Source organism: Oryctolagus cuniculus, chromosome 9 (assembly GCF_051225735.1).
Source record: "Oryctolagus cuniculus isolate XC-2025 breed Fujian yellow rabbit chromosome 9, ASM5122573v1, whole genome shotgun sequence".
Taxonomy (NCBI): domain Eukaryota; kingdom Metazoa; phylum Chordata; class Mammalia; order Lagomorpha; family Leporidae; genus Oryctolagus; species Oryctolagus cuniculus.
In genome coordinates, this window is record NC_142875.1 from 81,906,671 (window position 1) to 81,924,684 (window position 18,014).

At 38.5% G+C, this 18,014-nt stretch overlaps 1 protein-coding gene and 1 long non-coding RNA gene across 7 annotated transcripts in view; one reads left to right on the top strand and one right to left on the bottom strand.

Annotated features, from left to right (window-relative positions):
• Positions 1-18,014, bottom strand: part of FRY (FRY microtubule binding protein) — a 499,640-nt gene that overhangs the window by 11,723 nt on the left and 469,903 nt on the right. For all 6 annotated transcript variants that reach the window (XM_008273531.5, XM_089304252.1, XM_002720581.6 and 3 more), the window contains 3 exons: positions 15,466-15,615; positions 14,465-14,563; positions 5,096-5,179 (listed from right to left, as the gene is read on the bottom strand). In XM_008273531.5, the coding sequence (XP_008271753.4) occupies positions 5,096-5,179; positions 14,465-14,563; positions 15,466-15,615 (333 nt within the window). The remainder of the gene's footprint in view (positions 1-5,095; positions 5,180-14,464; positions 14,564-15,465; positions 15,616-18,014) is intronic.
• LOC149124636 (uncharacterized) lies at positions 1,407-14,159 on the top strand. Its single transcript, XR_016213341.1, has 3 exons — positions 1,407-1,674; positions 1,956-2,040; positions 14,023-14,159. It is a non-coding gene; the product is annotated as an uncharacterized LOC149124636 (long non-coding RNA).

The following is an 18,014-nucleotide window of genomic DNA, read 5'->3' on the forward strand; positions in this document are numbered from 1 at the left end:
TTCTTAGGGCATAAAATTGTGTTTCTTGGGAGATGTCCAATTAGGAGGAATACTTTTCAGTGTGCTTCCTAAACTCTCCTTTTTAGGTAGGCTGGTTCAAGATTCCATATTTATTGTCTTAGAATCCTTTCCTAGGCCACTGGCTGGGACCTATCTTGTTCGCAGTTAGAGTTCCAGAAAGAGGGCAAAATGCTTTTCTAGGAAACCATTTTATAGAAAATGTTAAAACTTCTTTTCCTCATGAGCTAATGTTTTCCTGTATCCAGGTTTAAAAATACTCCCTTTAGAATCTTTATAGACTTGTTGATGTTTCAGTGACTTAAGCTTGCTTTGGACATGTCTGAATCATCATTGTTTTCTTTGGTCATAAGGATTCTCTTCAAATATGGTTTTCCTGAAATGCCTTGATTTATACACTGGATTTAGAAACATGTTTTCTCAGAATGAGGGAAAAAAATATTAGGAAACCAAGATGTTAAGAAGTGCCTACCAACTGAGGAATGCTGTTGACCTACATTTATGTTAACTTAAAGCACCAAATAGTAGCCATTGCAGAACGAATGCCACAAGAGATGCGAAGGCCAAAGGCAACCAAACTCCTCAATTAGAAATACTGCTTTTTAAGTTATGCAGATACTGGTTTCTCCTTTTGATATGCATGGCTGGGAAGATGGCAGTAAATGGGATCTACAAATGACTGAAAATAACCTCGAGACTTATTCAAATGATACTCCTTGTTTTATATTCCATTTAGTGTATTCTGTACATTAATCTAGGAGAATTGGCCTATTACCAAGAAGCTGAAATCTTTAAAACCATGTTTATCTTTTTAAGAAAATTTTAAAAGACTTTTCCAAAATATACTTCCTAAAAAACAGAAAGACTTCCCTTAGAAACATGATTTATTTTGAACAGGCACTGAGAATATTCCTCTAATATAAGTGAGCTCAGCGGACAGGTGCTGCACATTATATAACAGATGTTTCTCACATTTGCAAAGAATATTTCCTGTATTGAAGCCCTCTCTAGCTTTCACTCCCTATTTTGCGTACTCAGATACACAGAAATATTTTCCTATTATAAGCAAACATTTCAAGCACCAGCATGATTGGTACCTGCCTCTTGTTATCAGTGCTAAGAACTCAATGGGCAGGGAGGTTTGGGGGAAATAGTCCAAATAAGACAGCTACTTAGCACTAGCTAAACAGTCCTAGCTCACTAGTCCTTGCCACTGAGGAAGGCAGGCCCAGTGTTGCTAGATCTTATTTAGAGACACTAGAATTCCTGTTTTGGGATTATTTATGTGTGACAATTTTTAATTTTAAAATTCAGGGTCAATTGAAACACTTTAAAGCAGTTAAAGCATTGTGCAAGTTTAATATAACATGTCTCTGAATTGGTTATAGGTCACAGGCCACTAGCCTTTCTTCATTTTTTGGATGTCTACAACTTCATGGTGAGAAGAGAAATTGGAAAAAAGTTATCCAGCACCCAGCAAGGAGTTATATTCTTTTCCACAAAAAATTCCACAGCATTCTAAAATCAGGCAACTGGCAGAGACCAGACCAGGTTGGGTATGACAAATGAGAAGACTTTATGTGCCAATCCCATTACCATCTCTGACAGACTGATCTCTGTAATGGTTCAAGAATTTATTTTGCTGGATTTACTCAGGTAAATACTAATGTTTCATAAAGCACACATTTTTTTTAAAAGAATATAAATGCATAATAATTATCAGTGTGTTCACTTTGCAATTTGCATCCAGGGATTCTTCAAGAGATGAGGGAACTTTAAAAAGTTTGTGGAAAAATTAAAAGATGTTTATTTTGGTGCAAAAAAATTTGAAATTGAAATTCACGCATAGTTTTATCATAATGCCATTTTCCATAAGCTTTCTAAAGACCCCGTCCATAAGTTCACTTATCCTCATTTTATTTGTTTCCATATAAAAGGTGCTCAGAATAACTGACAACATCAAATTATTCTGGAAGACAAAGAACCTACCTATAAAGAAGAGTTGGAGAGATTCACTTGAAGGTAAGTAGTACCTTGAGGCCAAGCGTTTCTTAGGTTTGGCTTTGGAATGGAAGCCAAGTGGTAGCTCTAGTCAGCAAAATAATGTCTCCAGCATCTCTGGATTTAATATCTCAGTATTTAAATGGAGTGACACCATCATTTCTTCCTAAAGTTTACCTCCGGTACGTGAGGAATTCCCCTCCATTTGCTCTCATAATCCTTTTTTGGCTTTGTCTGAGTGTTACTTGTGATGGGAACAAGAGTTCCTCATTGTTATATAATGATAGAATGCCCAGCAGTGGTTCAGCAAGGCTGGTGGAGTTAGAGACAGTGTGAGTGGCACTGCATGGCCAGTGGCCAGATTACTTACAGGGTTTACTAACAAATCCTCTTTAGGTGGCATGCATTTCACCTTTGACACTAGCCTCAGACTCTAGAATTGTCACATACATGGTACTGAAGCATCTTCCTTGGGCACTTGGTCATTGCCTGAGTTTTGTGGTTTCCAGGGTGTCCCTGAGCCACCTGGGAAAGTTCTGAAATACTGAGCTAATACCAACAATGGGATCAAAGCCTGGTTGGTTTTGCAATAACACTGAAGACACCACACTCAGAATTTGCCCATCTGTAATTCTTTTCCTAACAAATTCTCTTTAATTTCTTCTAGGTGTTCTATGCATGCTCACTACTTATGCAGGCCCCAGAATCATATTAGACATTGTTCTCTCTACACACACACACACACACACACACTCATGATTAGATATATTCTATATGCTAGAAATTATTCTCTAGCTTTTTCCTGTGTGAATGTTTTGCTTCAAACATCAACAGAAAATATGGACAAATGGAGAGAATATGGCCTTTAAAGTTAGTCTCTCCAGTTTTTCTATCTGCAAAATTAGAAAAACCCTAATTTTGAAAGGACTGTTGGGATCAAATGAGCTGTATACATCTGTAGTACTAGCAAAACTTAATTTCTTCTTTCTACTTTTGAATTCTCAAGCCATTATTGTAATGATAACAGAGTTGCAACACATAAGGGTACTTCAAAAACTTTATGGAAATGGAATTAAGAGATAAATTTATTTTGGTGCAAAAATTTGGAAATCCATGCATAATTTTTTCATAATGAGATTTTTTCCATGAGCTGTTTGAAGATCTTCATATAAATGAGTGGATAAATACATGAACTCTATTTTCTAAACCTTTGGGTTTAACAAAACACAGCAATATGGAAGGGGGAAGTACTACAAAATAGAAGCAAAGAAGAGTGGATGCGGAGGGAATGAAAAATAAGCAAATACAAGGGAAATCTTTGTTTGAAGGAGAAGAACCAGGGAATAAAAAAGGGAGCAACTAAAGAAAATAAAATAACACATAAACACAACAGAAACATGTATTTTAAATTTGAATGCTTGGGAAACAGAATAACTAGATTGCCTGGTTATTCTTAGGGCTAAGTAGGAAGGCATTAACAAAAATAAGTCACAGATTTAGTTTCAATCTTTGTTTCTAAATATCCTAAATATCAGCATTGTGTTAATGCAAGTTTTATTATAGAAAATAGGATCTGGTGATTGAAGGAAACTGTTTAGATAACACTGAGTCAAGCTCTGGTTTCTTTAACTATAGATTGGGCCAATGTTACTTTGCTACTTTCCTACCCAGGAAGGATTAAGTGACTTCAAAGATATGAAAATTCTCTGTATACAATAAAGAGAGATGTAAAGGTTTGTCTTCTAGCAGGGCAGTGATGTAGAAATGCAAACCAAACTTCAGTGCCCTTTCTAGATATTTCTCAGCTTTGCAGTTTGCTTGTTCAATCTCTGCTCTCTTCACTAAAATTTAACAGTGGGTGTACACATGAGCAAACTTGTTCAGTAACAATTCCAAAACTGGAACTGAATCATTGGTATTTGGCTTAAAATTTTTACCCCAAACTTGATTTCTTTTTACTAAAATACCGTTTCTATCATAGAGATGGTTTCTGATCCTCTGGGAGGTAAGTAATGTAAAATATTTTCCCTGTAGAGATGATGTAGTGCCAAGGTAACACCTTCTCCACCTAGCCTAAGCAACAGCCTCCCATTTTGTCTTCCCTAATCCACGCTTGCCCATTTCAGTCTGTTTCCACAGTAGACAGAGCAAGACAGCCTTAATCTATTCTTCTCCGTGGTTAGAACTTTCTAATTGCATACCACTGTTGTTACACAGCCAAGTCCTGCACAGCTCCCAAAGTGCTCCATGTTGCTTCCTGAACTTCCAGCCACCAGCTCTTGCCATGACCAGGTTCCTTTCTACCCCAAGTCTTGACACAGCCACTTCTACTCCTCATCAGCTGGCTAACTTTGGCTCATATTTTATATTTTTCCCTAGATGACAAACTCACAGAGGAACTCTCTCATTTGATCAGGTTGCCTTTGCTTTCATAGTTCACTGTTTTTCACTGTCCTTAATGAAACATTATAATTTATACCTGTATGATTTTTGATTAATTTTGGCTCTCTGATAAGATCAGAAGCTCAACAATGGTATCTGCCATGTGGGCTCTACAGGAAGAATTGAATACCAAACCACAGAATGAGTAATTTTAATTCATTTATATTCTTCTGCCCATTTTCTTTTACAGTATGGCATACATTTACCAACCAGCTGGTTTGAGGTGTGTACATGAAGCTTTTCTAAATGAGCAAATCTGAGTGATTGCTGAAAAGTCAACAGAAATTTCCTTTGTTGAAGGAACTAAGTGGTTCAGTGGAGAACTAATGAAATTTTGTTTCTTTTTTTTGAATTAATAACAGATTTATTGGGAAATGATTAGTATAGTTAGGTAGTATCCAGAAAAAAAGGGTTATTTTTATATCTCAACTTTTCCAAAAAGAATGAAAGCATCCCAGATCCCATCAACACAGTCATGCATGACTTGAAAGTCATTCTGTCTTACTCTGAGTTTCGTGTGAATGCATGAGAGGACTGGTTCCACCTCTTTCATAAGTTCCATGCTTCTTAGGCAGATCAGAACCAACACACAATGTCAGAGCACAGAGAGATACATTCTGATAGACTTAATTACCTTTTCCTCTGAGTCCCCTGGTTGACATGTAATTACTCCATCTCTTGATCCTCCTGCAAATGTTGCCTTACAATTTGCAAGCCACTGTAGTCAGGAAAAAAGAGATTCATAGGTAAATTCAGCAATATCCTGAGGATGTTTTAAAATTGTACATATTTACAGAGAGTATTGAGATGTTTTGATACATGTATACATTGTGCAATGCTCAGATCATTGTAAACACACACATAATACAGCATATTATCATTCTCTATAGTCATCCTATTGTGCAGTAGAATATAAGAACATCTTATTCCTATAAACTATAACTTATTAACTTGGTAATCAATCTTTCACTATCTCTTTTTCCCACCACCACTCTCCCAGGCCCTGGTAACTACTATTATACTCTCAACTTTTATGATTTCCTCCCTCCCTCCCTCCCTCCCTCCCTCCCTCCCTCCCTTCCTTCCTTCCTTCCTTCCTTTCGACAGGCAGAGTTAGAGAGAGACAGAGGTCTTCCTTTTCTGTTGGTTCACCACCAAATGGCTGCTATGGCCAGCACACGCTGATCCGAAGCCAGGAGCCAGGTGCTTCCTCCTGGTCTCGCGTGTGGGTGCAGGGCCCAAGCACTTGGGCCATCCTCCACTGCCCTCCTGGGCCACAGCAGAGAGCTGGACTGGAGGAGCAACTGGGACAGAATCCAGTGCCCCAACCGGGACTAGAACCCGGGGTGCTGGCGCTGCAGGTGGAGGGATTAGCCAAGTGAGCCGTGGCGCTGGCCAATGATATCAATTTTTTAAGATTTCATATAAGTGAGATCATGCAATACTAGTCTGACCTCAATTCCATCCATGCTGTTGTTGCAAATCACAAGATTTAAATCTTTTTATGGTTGAATATTATTCCATTCTGTATATACCACATTTTCTTCATCTATTCATCAGTGGGTAGACTGGGTCTTGTCACTTCTTTGCTGATGTGAATAGTTAGTTCTACAGTAAATACAGCAGTTTAGCTGTCTCTTTGACAGACTGATTTCATTTCTCTTGGATATATACCAAATAGTGGGATTGCTGGATCACACAGGTAGTTTTATGCTTCATTTTTAGGAAACTGCATACTGGTTTCCACAATGGCTATACTAACATACATTCCCACCAACAGCATGCAAGAATTCCCTTTTCTCCATGTTGTTGCCAGCATTTATCTTTGTCTTTTAAAAATTATTCAAAATGTTGATAAGCATGTAATATTTGTACTTATTCACGGGATGCAGTTGCAGTATTTCAGCATATACACTCACTGCAAACTGATCAGGCAGGCAGTTAGCCTTTCCATTTCCTTGCCTTTTCTTTCTGTTTGGAGCCTCCCAGCTTCTGCCTTCCAGTTCTTTACACAGCGTATAATACATTATTGTGAACTATAGCCCACTAATATGCTGTGGAACACCAGAACCTATTCTTTCGGTGTTTGGGTACCCGTTTTCCAAAATCCCTTTTTTCTCTCTCTGCCCTCACTTTCCTAGCCTCCAGTAATTATTCTTCGTTCAGATAAACTACATTTTTTTTTTAACTTCCACATACGAGAGACAATATGTGGGATTTGTCTTTCTGCGTCTGGCTTATTTCATTAACATAATCTGTAGTCCCATCCATATTGCTTTATTCTTTATTGCAAAATACCATTCCATTATATATGTATATCACATTTTCTTTATCAGTTCATCCATAGATGGACATCTATGTTGGTTCCATCTCTTGGATATTGTGAACAGTGCTGCAATGAACATGGGAGTGCAGGTATACTAATTCTATTTCCATCAGATATGTACCGAGAAGTGGGACAGCTGGGTCTTATAGTAGATCTATTTTTAGTGATGTGAGGAACCTCCATACTGTTCTCCATAATGGCTGTATTAATTTACATTCCCACCAGTAGTATATTAATGTTCTTGTTTTTCTGCATCCTTGTCAGCATTTTTTTTGTCTTCTTGCAATTAGCCACTTTAGCTAGGGTGAGATGATATTATGGATTTGATTTGCATTTGCCTGGTGGTTAGTGATAGAATATTTTCATGTATTCACTGTCCATTTGCATTCCTTCTTTTGAGAAATATCTATTCAAATCCTTTGCCCATTTTCTTAACTGGATTTGCTTTTTTGTTGTTGGATTTTTTTTAGGTCCTAATACAGTCTGGATATTAACCCCTTCTCACATGAGTAGTTTGCAGGTATTTTCTCACATTTTGTTAACTGTCTCTTCATTGTTTACTGTTTCCTTTGCTGTGCAGAAATGCCTTACTTTGATAAAATCCCCTTTGTTTTTGCTTTTATTGCCTGCACTCTTGGAATCTTATCCAAAAAATCATTACCTATACAAACATCTTGAAATGTTTCCCATGTATTTTTTTCTAGTAGTTTCATAGTTTCAGGTGTTATTTCTTTGGATTTTTTTTTGTTGGTTTATTTTAAAGATTTTATTTATTCACTTGAGAGGCAGAATTACAGACAGAGAGACATAGAGAACGATCTTCCATTCATTGGTTTACTCCCCAAATGGCTGCAGTCACCGAAGCTGGGTTGATCTGAAGCCAGGAGCCAGAAACTTCCTCTAGGTCTCCCATGTAGGTGCAGGGGCCCAAGCACTTGAGCCATCTTCCACTGCTTTCCCAGGCTATAAGCAGAGAGCTGGATCAGAAGAGGGGCAGCGGGACATCAACTGGGGCCCATTTGGGATGCCAGGGCTGCAGGCAGAGGCTTAGGCCACTACACCACAGCACTGGCTCTGTTTAAGTTGATTTTTAAAAGTGAAATCCACTCATAATGAGAGGTCGGGGGAGGATGTCAAGTTTCAGTCTTCTGCATGTGGATATACAGTTTTCTCAGCACTATTTTTTGAAGAGAATGTTCTTTCTCCAGTGTGTTTTGCTGCCTTTGTCAAAACGCAGCTGGCTTGGGGCTGGTATTGTGGAGGGGTGGGTTAAGCTGCAGCGTGCAATACTAGCATCCCATATAGGCACAGGTTCAAGTCCTGGCTGTTCCACTTTCTATCCAGTTTCCTGCTAACATGCCTGAGAAAGCAGTGGAGGATGGCCCAAGTGCTTAGCACCCTGGCACCCTTGTGGGAGACTCCTGGTTTCATCCTGGCCCAGCCCCAGCCACAGTGAACATTTGGGGAGTGAACCAGCAGATGGAGGGGCTCTCCTTCTCTCTCTTCTTCTAACTCTGGCTTTCAAATGAAATAAATCTTAAAAAACAAAACAAAAAACCAGCTGGCTGTAGATGAATGGATTAATTTCTGGGAGCTCTATTCTGTTCTATTGGTTTATGTCTTATTTATTTATGTGTTTTCAGGCCAGTAACATATGGTTTGGATAAAATAGCTCTGTAGTATATCCTGACATCTAGAAATGTGATGTGGGCAGCTTTTTGTTTGTTCAAGATAACTTTGGCTATTTGGGGGCTTTTGTGCTTCCATGTGAATTTTAGTATTGTTTACTAGTTTGGTGACAAATGCTATTTATATTTTGATGGAGATCACATTGAATCTGTAAATTGCTTTGGATACTGTGGACATCTTAATAACATTAATTTTTCCAGTTCCAAGCATGGGTTGTCTTTCATTTTTCTGTCTTATAGTTTTCATTGTAGGGTCTTTCACATTCTTGGTTGAATTTATTATATGGTATTTTACTGTTAGTGTGGCTACTGTGAATGGGATTGCTCCTATAATTTCTCAATGAGTTTGTTACTGGAATATAATACTTATTACTGATTTTTTTATCCCACAAGTTTACTGAATGTTTCTTGGTTCTAACAGTCTTTGGTGAAGCCCTTGGGTTTTTCTATCTATAGAATCATGCTATCTGCAAACAGGAATAATTTGATTTCCTTCTTTCCTATATAAATGTTTTTTTTTTCTTGCCTATTGGCTCTGACTAAAACTTCCAGTATGATATTGATTTCATCAATCTTTGATATTGTTGCTTATTTTAGTTTCTATTTTATTTCTGGTTTGATCTTTATTATTTCTTTTTTACGGACTTTGGTTTTTTTAAAAGGTTTTATTCTAAGTTCTTGAGATGCATTGTTCATTTGCTGTCTGTGTGTTTGATATAGCTTCTTACATGATATTACTTCAATTTTTAAAAATTTTTTTGAGATTTCTTTTGTGGCTTAATATATAGTCTACCTTCAAGAATGCTCCCTATGCTGATCAAAAGAATATGTAATCTAGCTCTTGCATGGAATGTCTTGTAAATGTCAGTTAGGTTTGTTTTGTCTATATTATATAAACTATACATATATAAATATTATATATAAAAATGTAAATATTTTATAAATATTTATATATATGTAGTTGATTTTATTTTTTGGCCAGATGATCTGTTCACTTATGAAAATGGGATGTTACAGTCCCTGACTATTATTGTATTGGAGCACCTTTCTCCTTTTATATCTAATGTTTGTTTTATAAAATCGGGTGCTGCAACATTAGGTGCATTTACAATCATTATATCTTATTGAGCTCTTGATCATTATATAATGATCCTCTTTATTTCTTTTTACAAATTTTGTCTTGAAGTATGTTGGCATGGAATATCTATCTTTTCACTTTTAGTCTATGTGTCTTACTGGTGAGGTGAGTTTCTTGTAGAAATAATATCATTGGGTCTTATAATTTTTAATCATTCAGCCATTCTATATCTTTAATTGTCATTTGGTCTGTTAACACTCAAAGCTATTATTGGTAAGTAATGATTTAGTTAGGTCATTAATAAAATATTTTATATATTCTGAATGTCTTATACTTTTTTACTGAATTTTATACTTTCACATGTCTTTTCTTGGTTATTTTTCTTTGCTTCTGGATGTTGGATTCCCTTAAGTATTTTTTATAAGGCTAGTCTGGTGGTGATAGATTCCTTTATATTTTGCTTGTCTTGGAAAAGTCCTTATTTCTCCTTCATTTATCAAAGATAGCCTTCAGTGGGTAAAGTTGTGGGGAGCAGCTTGGACTAGACTAAGTTACTGGAATTAAGACTTATTCTATGCATCTGCTCTCCTACAATATGGCGCTGGGAGAGAAGTAAACAGCTTCCGCGCAGCTGCCTCCAGTTCAACCAATTAACTGTAGGACTTGCTCCTGATTGGAGGAGAGCAGCGTACTTGGCGTGTGGGCAGCCGAGTTAGGATTGGCGGAGGATGACTATAAAGGAGGAGAGAGACGGCATGCACCAGGAACATCTATGGGGAACATCTAAGGGAACCCGTGCAGCCCCCGAGAGAGCCGGCCGGCGGTGTGCCGCTCCCCTGCGGAAGTGGGGAATGCGGCCAGGGGGAACTGCCCTTCCACGGAGGTGGAAGGGATAGTAGCCAACCCGGGAAGAACCAGCAGCAAACCCGGGGAGGGCCGAGCGGACAAAAGAACAGCGCAGGGTCCTGTGTCGTTCCTCCACGAAGAGGGGGAGCGACATAAAGTATTCTTTGTTAGTAGCTTTTTTTTTTCTTTCAGAATGTGGAATTTATTATTTCCTCTTGACCTATAAAGTTTCTGTTGAAATCTGTAAATCTAATCAATGCTCCCTTAAAAGTAATTCTTGAAAATGTAAAAATTATTAATAAGATATGTATTTTTCCCAGTCCCATTATCAGAAATCTGAATTGACAGAGGAGCAAAGGATAAATTTATCAGAGTGCTGGTTTGAATTTCGACTGTTCCTCCATCCCCCTGTCACTTTCTAAATGCCCACAACATCTGGGCTGTGCCAGGGTAAAATCAGGAGCCAGGAACTCAATCTAAATGTCCCATATCAGTGACAGGGATTCAAGTACTTGGAGTGGTCATTTGCTGCCTCCAAGGGTACACATTAGCAGAAAGTTGAATTGAAAGCAGAGGTGAGACTTGGATCCAGGCACTCTGATATGGGACACAGTGGCATTATAACCATGTGCCAGTTATATCATCCCCAAACTTCTCTCTTCGGGTTGTACTTTATAAAAAGACTTTATTTATTTATTTGAAAAACAGAGCAGGGGAGAGACAGAACGAGAGTTATATAGATGCTTGCAATAGTGGGGAATGGGCTAAGCTGAAGCCAGGAGCAAGGAATTTGATATGGGTCGCCCACATGTGTGGCAGGAAACTAAGTATTGGGGCTATCATCTGCTGTCTCTCAGGTGTACTAGGAGGAAGCTGGATTAGTAATGCAGAGAGCCAGGACTTGAACCAGTCACTCTGATATGGATGCAGGTTAACCTCCTGTGCTACAATGTCTGTCCATGTTGTATTTTCTTTTAGATTGATTTATTTATTTTAAAGAGTTACAGAGAGAGAACTTGATCCATGATTCTCTGCCTCCCTACAAGAAGCTACATTGGAAGAGGAATAGTTAGGATTCAAACCAGCACTGTTACACGGGATGTTATATGGGTGCTGGCATTGCAAATGGTGGCTTAACCCACTGCTTGCCTTGAGGATCTTTTGTAGTCATGTCTGTTGGGATCCTATGGGCCTCCTTGGACATCTATATATTCCTCCAGTTACTATTTCATTGAATACAATTGGTGCTGCTACTTCTTTCTCCTCCTTCAGGGATTCCCAAAACTTGAATATTGTTCATTTCATGATGTCCTCCAAGTCTCAGAAGCTGTCTATAATTCTTTTTCTTTTTTTAAAAAACTGGGATATTTTAAAAGACTTGTCTTCAAGTACAGATATTCTTTCTTCTGATTGATCTAGTCTCTTATGGAGGCTTGTAACTGTGTTTTTGAAAGCCGACTTACTGAGTTCTTCATTTCTAAAATTTCTGTTTGATTCTTTTTCAACATTCTGCTGAATTTCCCATTCATAGCCCATATTGATTTCTTAATTTCACTTATCTTTTTTAATATCTTTGTAATCATTCTTTGAATTCTTTTACTCATTTTGTCAACCTCTCTTTCTCTGGAGTCTGATATTAGTGTTCCTCCTGAGGTGTCATATTGCCTTGCTTTTTCATAGTTCTTCTATCCCTGTGTTGATATCTGCACATCAGATATATCAGTTGTCTCTAGTACCTTTAGTTTTCATCATTCTTTAATTTTTAATACCCACATAACAATAAAATTATGTCTCTAAATTGTTAATCACTTGTTAAAAACATTTGAATTAACATAGTCATTCTTATTTGAAGTATAATTCAGATGGTATGGTTTAAGAAAAATTCCTGTATAGACTAATTTTTCCTATCAATGACTGCTCAGTCAGTGTTCAATCTTATTATCTTGGCCTTCAAATCCTATTGTGTGGATAAAATAAGACACTGCCAGTAGCCTCGGGGCTATTTTTTCTCTTTCCTGTCCTCATCATTGAGCTCCATGAATCACAAATTCTGTGACCTGAATGGGTTTGGTCAGAAATCTGAGATCTTCTTTAAAGCAGGGAAGGATTTGTCTCACAGAAACTTGGGGGTATGGTAGAATCATTTGGCAAGGAACAAAAATGTAGGTAGGCTGTGGAATTGGCTATCAGCAAGTTAAACTGAGAGACAGAACCCTATGTTATACTCAGGCCAGATCTAAGGGTTTACAAAAAGCATAATTTATGTCCTGAAAGATCCAGTTGAACATCTGTGTGACCCAAGCCCACTCATGGGTATGTCCAGGTCTCCATTTTGGTCCAAAGCAGAGGCAGTAGCGTTGTACCTTTGTAAAGCCTTCATTCTCACAGCTTGGAACTGATCATAGGAGTATGTGGTGGAGGCTGGAACAATTATTCCCATAGGTTCCTTTAGAAGACAAGTTGGCTGATGAGAAAAATGAGCAGGCTGTGAATGGCCCTGTGATGGGGTTGCAGAGGGTTCTATTGACCAAGCTTGGGATTGTTGTTGTATTGTTCTTGAAAATCATGGAGGTCAAGGTGAAGGTTGTAGTCATCACCTCTCTTTCCCATTTCAGAGAAGGCGGCTTATAGCTCTACTTCAGTTAAGTTGTCAGAAGCAGGAGCTGTCCACTCTGCGTCAAACAGCATGTCATCCTAGCGTCTCATGTAATACAGGACACTGTCATTGCAGTGCTCATCTGTGTGTGGCCAGCTGCCCACTGAATTATAGTCCTTGTCCAGGGCTTATAGGACCACAAAGCTGACATTTTCATCTGTAGGGATCTAGACTATCTAGACTGTGTTGCTTTCATAGATATCTGGATTGGCATTGATGCTAGGGCTGGGTCATGTTTCCAGTGTGCTTTATTCGTCTCTTCACACCACTCTCTTTGGTCTCTGTGTCTTATGGGGTTGAGTGGGTTCCAGTGGAGATGAAAGCTGAACATCTCTATTTTTGTCATTTTGATAATAGCCAGTCTAACACTGATAACACTATCAGTAAACAACTCCAGACTAGTAATCTCACAATGAACATCTCCCAAGTAGGCGGTTCTTTGCTGAACAGTTTATAGAAGTTATTTCTCTTTCAGGGTAGTATCATGTTGTGGCTTACTCTTTGAATCCCTCAGATCACAGCTTCAATCCTACTCTCCCTCCCACTTCCTAAGCTGACAAGGGTAATGATAAAATTGCCAGCAATAAATGAGTTAATTTAAGAGCTCTGTCTCTTAGAAAAGACTCAGGAAATATAACTGGTATACCCTTAAAATGATTCTTCAGTTTGGTTATTATTATTACTGGCTTTCAGATGGTGAACCTGAGGTGAGAAGGTAAATCACTTATCTAAAGTCATAACCTTTAAGTAACTGAACTGTGATTTGAGCCCAAGTCCATTTGACTTTGAAATCCAGGCTCTATCTGGCATATCACAGGAAGCTGTAGGTATCACTGGACAGTACACAGTATTATTCAGATCACTGGACCACTGAATTCTGCTTGCAGCAGTCGGAAAACAGGCAGCTTGCATGGATGGTTTCTAGAACATTCTGTGTATAACATTTTACTTTTTTTCTTCCTTCCAGAAATAGATGGTAAAGAGCAGGAGTAAATGCCAAGAGAAACCTTAGGGACAGGGAGAAACAGCTATCAGTAGTGATTGAGAGGAGGAGAGAGACCTACCATGACTGGAAGGAAATGATCAAGAAATGGAAAAAGAAACGTACAACATTATTAAGGTGACGTATCAAGCAAACACACACTTTTCTGTTTCTTGACAAGGATATCCATAGGTCTAAAAGTGAAAGTTGAAAATGGTCCTTTTGTAGATATTCTTTTTTATATACAGTTCTACCACCATTAAATTGGAATTATTGGAAATGATAGATTAGAGGAAAAGATGAAGCCTGTCTTCTACTCTCCAAAGAGTCTAGCTCAGGTTAATCATAACACTTCCCCAAGAACTCACAGTGGTTTGGATTCATTTGGTTTTAACTGAAAGCATTGAACAGAAACAAAAAAGCTTACTGAGAGAGTGGCTTCTTTTCTGTTGTTGTAGGTATCCAAATATTCTTGCAGTTCTAAAACACTAAACTTGAGCTTGTCCAGAAGTCCACAAGAAAGGAGCTAAAGACAGGAAAATAATTTATATTAAAATAACTAGATACCAACACAAAAGCATAGTATATTTAGAAGTAATTTTTATAAGCTATGAAATCTGCCATTTTGCTCCACTATTAGTTATGATTGAACACTAGCTTGCCAATCCATGCCTATGAAATACCTATTTTTTCCTGTATTGCTATAGGTAGACAAGCTTTGCCAGTTGTTCCAAAGAGGCCCCTTGGTAAGCTATGATAACTGGTTTCTGCATGAGCTCCACCATCATCATCCAGTAATACTCCAAGGAGTGTGAAGAACACCTCTAAAGAGAATTTGGAAACTGATTTTATATTTAATCAGGATTAAAATAATTTATGATAGAATGATTTCTCTTGTATTCCTTGTTGTGTCACAACTAACCACCTACCAAGTTCTCAAAAAGACTGACTTTTCAGGGACTTTTAAAACTAAAGCACATCCTCCTAGGTTCTAAACTTTGGTCATTATTCAGCCAATGTGATGATTCTGTGCTGTAATGGGGATGCAAAGTCATAAAGTCACAATTCAGCAGTCAGCCAGAGACTGGTATAATCATCCTTAATCGCATTACTTGCATTTTGGCAGGTGGTTCCAGGGGGCCACAAGTCTATGAGACTTGGGGTGGAAAAAGTGAAGGACCCAGGGTCCCTGGCCAGCTCAGCTCTCAGGGGAGGGTGATTATCTGGCCATATGCACAGCTGGTCAAGTCAGAGTCCTGAGAGAGAGGTGGACTTCTCTCCTGACTCTCTGAAGTGGCCTTGCCGTGGCCTGGAATGATGATATAGAGTTATTACTCTGTAGACCCGGAGGCCGCGGGAGTTATCTCACAACAGCAACATGCTAACCCAGAGTTCCACATCTGAGCTGTGCAGGCCTGGCATACTCACAGTCTCAGCGTCCACAAAAAGTGTAGGGCACTCGGAGCAGGAGGTGAGCATCTGGGAAGAGCTGACAAATTTGGACCCAATTCCCCGGAGGTTATCCCCAAGGTAACTGGCTGCATCGCAGGTTAGGAAGCAGAACCTTTTCTGAATATTCTGCAAGGCACAACAGTGACCGTTCGTAAATGCCAAGTTTAACTTGCATAGTAAAACAAAGTTTGCTTGTTGAGAGCATTTAAAAAAATTTTTTTACTTGACAAAATATTTATCATGTACAACATATTTTGAATTCTGTACATATTGTGAAATAGCTAAATTGAACAAATTAATATATTACCTCATATGCTTATTTTTTTCCTCGAGAGAGCACTTAAAATATACTCTTGGCAGTTTTAAGAATACAATACATTCTTATTAACAGAAAAAATTTTGACCTTTATACAAATATGAAATGAGCATGGAACCTCAAGGACGATGGCCACAGGAGAAGGGAGTAAATGTTCACCTCAGTAAGCTACATCATTATCCACTGTGGAAAGTTTCTCCCAAAATGCCATTTCCCAACCTGTGGATGCTCACAGAATCTTTTCAGTAAGCAGCACTGCCTTTCTATCTGCTAGGAGTCCCTGCTGGTTGGTAGGCTGAACTTCTAGCACACAGTGTCTTAACAAACTGAAAACCATTCCATTCCTTGGCACTGGCTTATCCCAAAGAGTCTGTACCCCCTTTGAGTTGTAAAACCTAATCCATATCCACCCTTCTATGGGGAAATCAGCATGTCCACCAAATAAGATCAGGCTTTTGGTTCTTTGTAAGTTGTATTAGACAAATGCTATTTTCAATGAATATATTCATGTTTTACTTAACATGTGAGGGTACAAATGGAATTAAAAGATGTTTATTTTGGTGCCAACAACGTCTGAAATCCATGCATAGTTTTTTCATTATATGCACTTCCATGAACTTTTTCAGGGACCCTCATATAATATGGATTATTAAACATTATTTTAAGATGAATTTTAGGGCAGTATAACAAATGGTTTTCCCTCTGAATCTTTTGACATTAAATTCACTTCAAACAGTAGCTTTCTGGTAGTTTGTTTTAAAATTTCAATCTGGTTTACACTGTCTCTGGAATTTTATCTCCTGGAAGACAATCACTCTCTGCCTCTAGCCCAAGGTCCCCTCCAGACATGGCCTTAATTTGTCCATTCAGCTTTCTAACAGGTTTCATTTAAAGTGAAAAGGCTGAGAGAGAGAGCAGCACAAATCAGAGGACTCCAAGACAAAAAAAAAAAAAAAGAGCCAGTGGCCAGTTACAAGGTCCTACAGTCCTTCACAAATGGGTTATATGAAGGTCTCCCAGGCTTAAAAATATAATGTACCTTTATATTAACAAAAAGACATCTTCCTCAAAGTAAAATTATTTAAGAGATGATTACGGTTTCATCTGGTTTTTTGAATAAGAGATTCACTGGAGTAAAAGATTAATGAGTAACCTTGGAGGAGCTGTTAGATTGGTCTGATTTTCTTAGGAGCTAAGTAGCGGCATTTTTCCACATCATTAAAGAAAGCTACAGTGCACCCCAATCCTGCTATAGCTCTATTCATCTCAGAACACCCCCAAGTCAAGGGACTCTGGCTACTGAAATGATGTTTTAAAACAACTTAACCTTTCTGGTATCTAAGACTTAACTCATTTAAGAAGGCTGTAGTTTTCATTTCGCACTTTTGATACAGTTCCTTATTTTCCATCTTTTCCTTCTGCAGTGGCTCCTTTAGCAGGTGATTATGGGTCTCACAATACAGTCAACAGAACTCAGCATTAACTAGGATGCTAATGGGTCTGCCCCCTCATTCATCCATCATCCAAGTTGGAACTACAAAGTTGTAGTTTCATTTTTTCCTTGTATGTAGGGATCATCAAAAAGCTCATGGCAAATACATATTCTGAAAATTTTTTGGTACCAAAATGAACTTATCTTTTAATTCAAGTTCTCCATCAGTTTTCTGAAGTACCCTTATAGGGTCATTGACGATTCAGTGAGTTCTAGGATTAAGAAAAATGCTGGAGGGGCAGGCGCTATGGCATCCTAGGTTAAGCCTCCACCTGCAGTGCCGGCATCCCATGTGGACACCAGTTCTAGTCCTGTTGTTGCACTCCCAATCCAGCTCCCAGCTGATGTGCCTGGGAAGAGTGGAAGGTGGCCCAAGTCCTTGGGCCCCTGCACCCATGTGGGAGTCCCAGAAGAGGCTCCTGGCTTCGGCCTGGCCCAGCTCTGGCCATTGCAGCCATTTGGGGAGTGAACTGGCGCATGGAAGCTCTCTCTTGTCTGCCTCTGGCTCTCCTTCTCTGTAACACTGACTTGCAAATAAATAAATATGTCTTAAACAAAAAGTGCTGGAAAACATTTTCATGACAGGAAAACAGGAAACTGAATGAAAGTGAAAGAACGAAGGTGACAACAATCCAAATTTCATCACCCTGAGAAGACAAAACACAGCCCATCCTGGTTAATAATATTCACTATTTTCTAGGGATTTTTTTAAAAAGA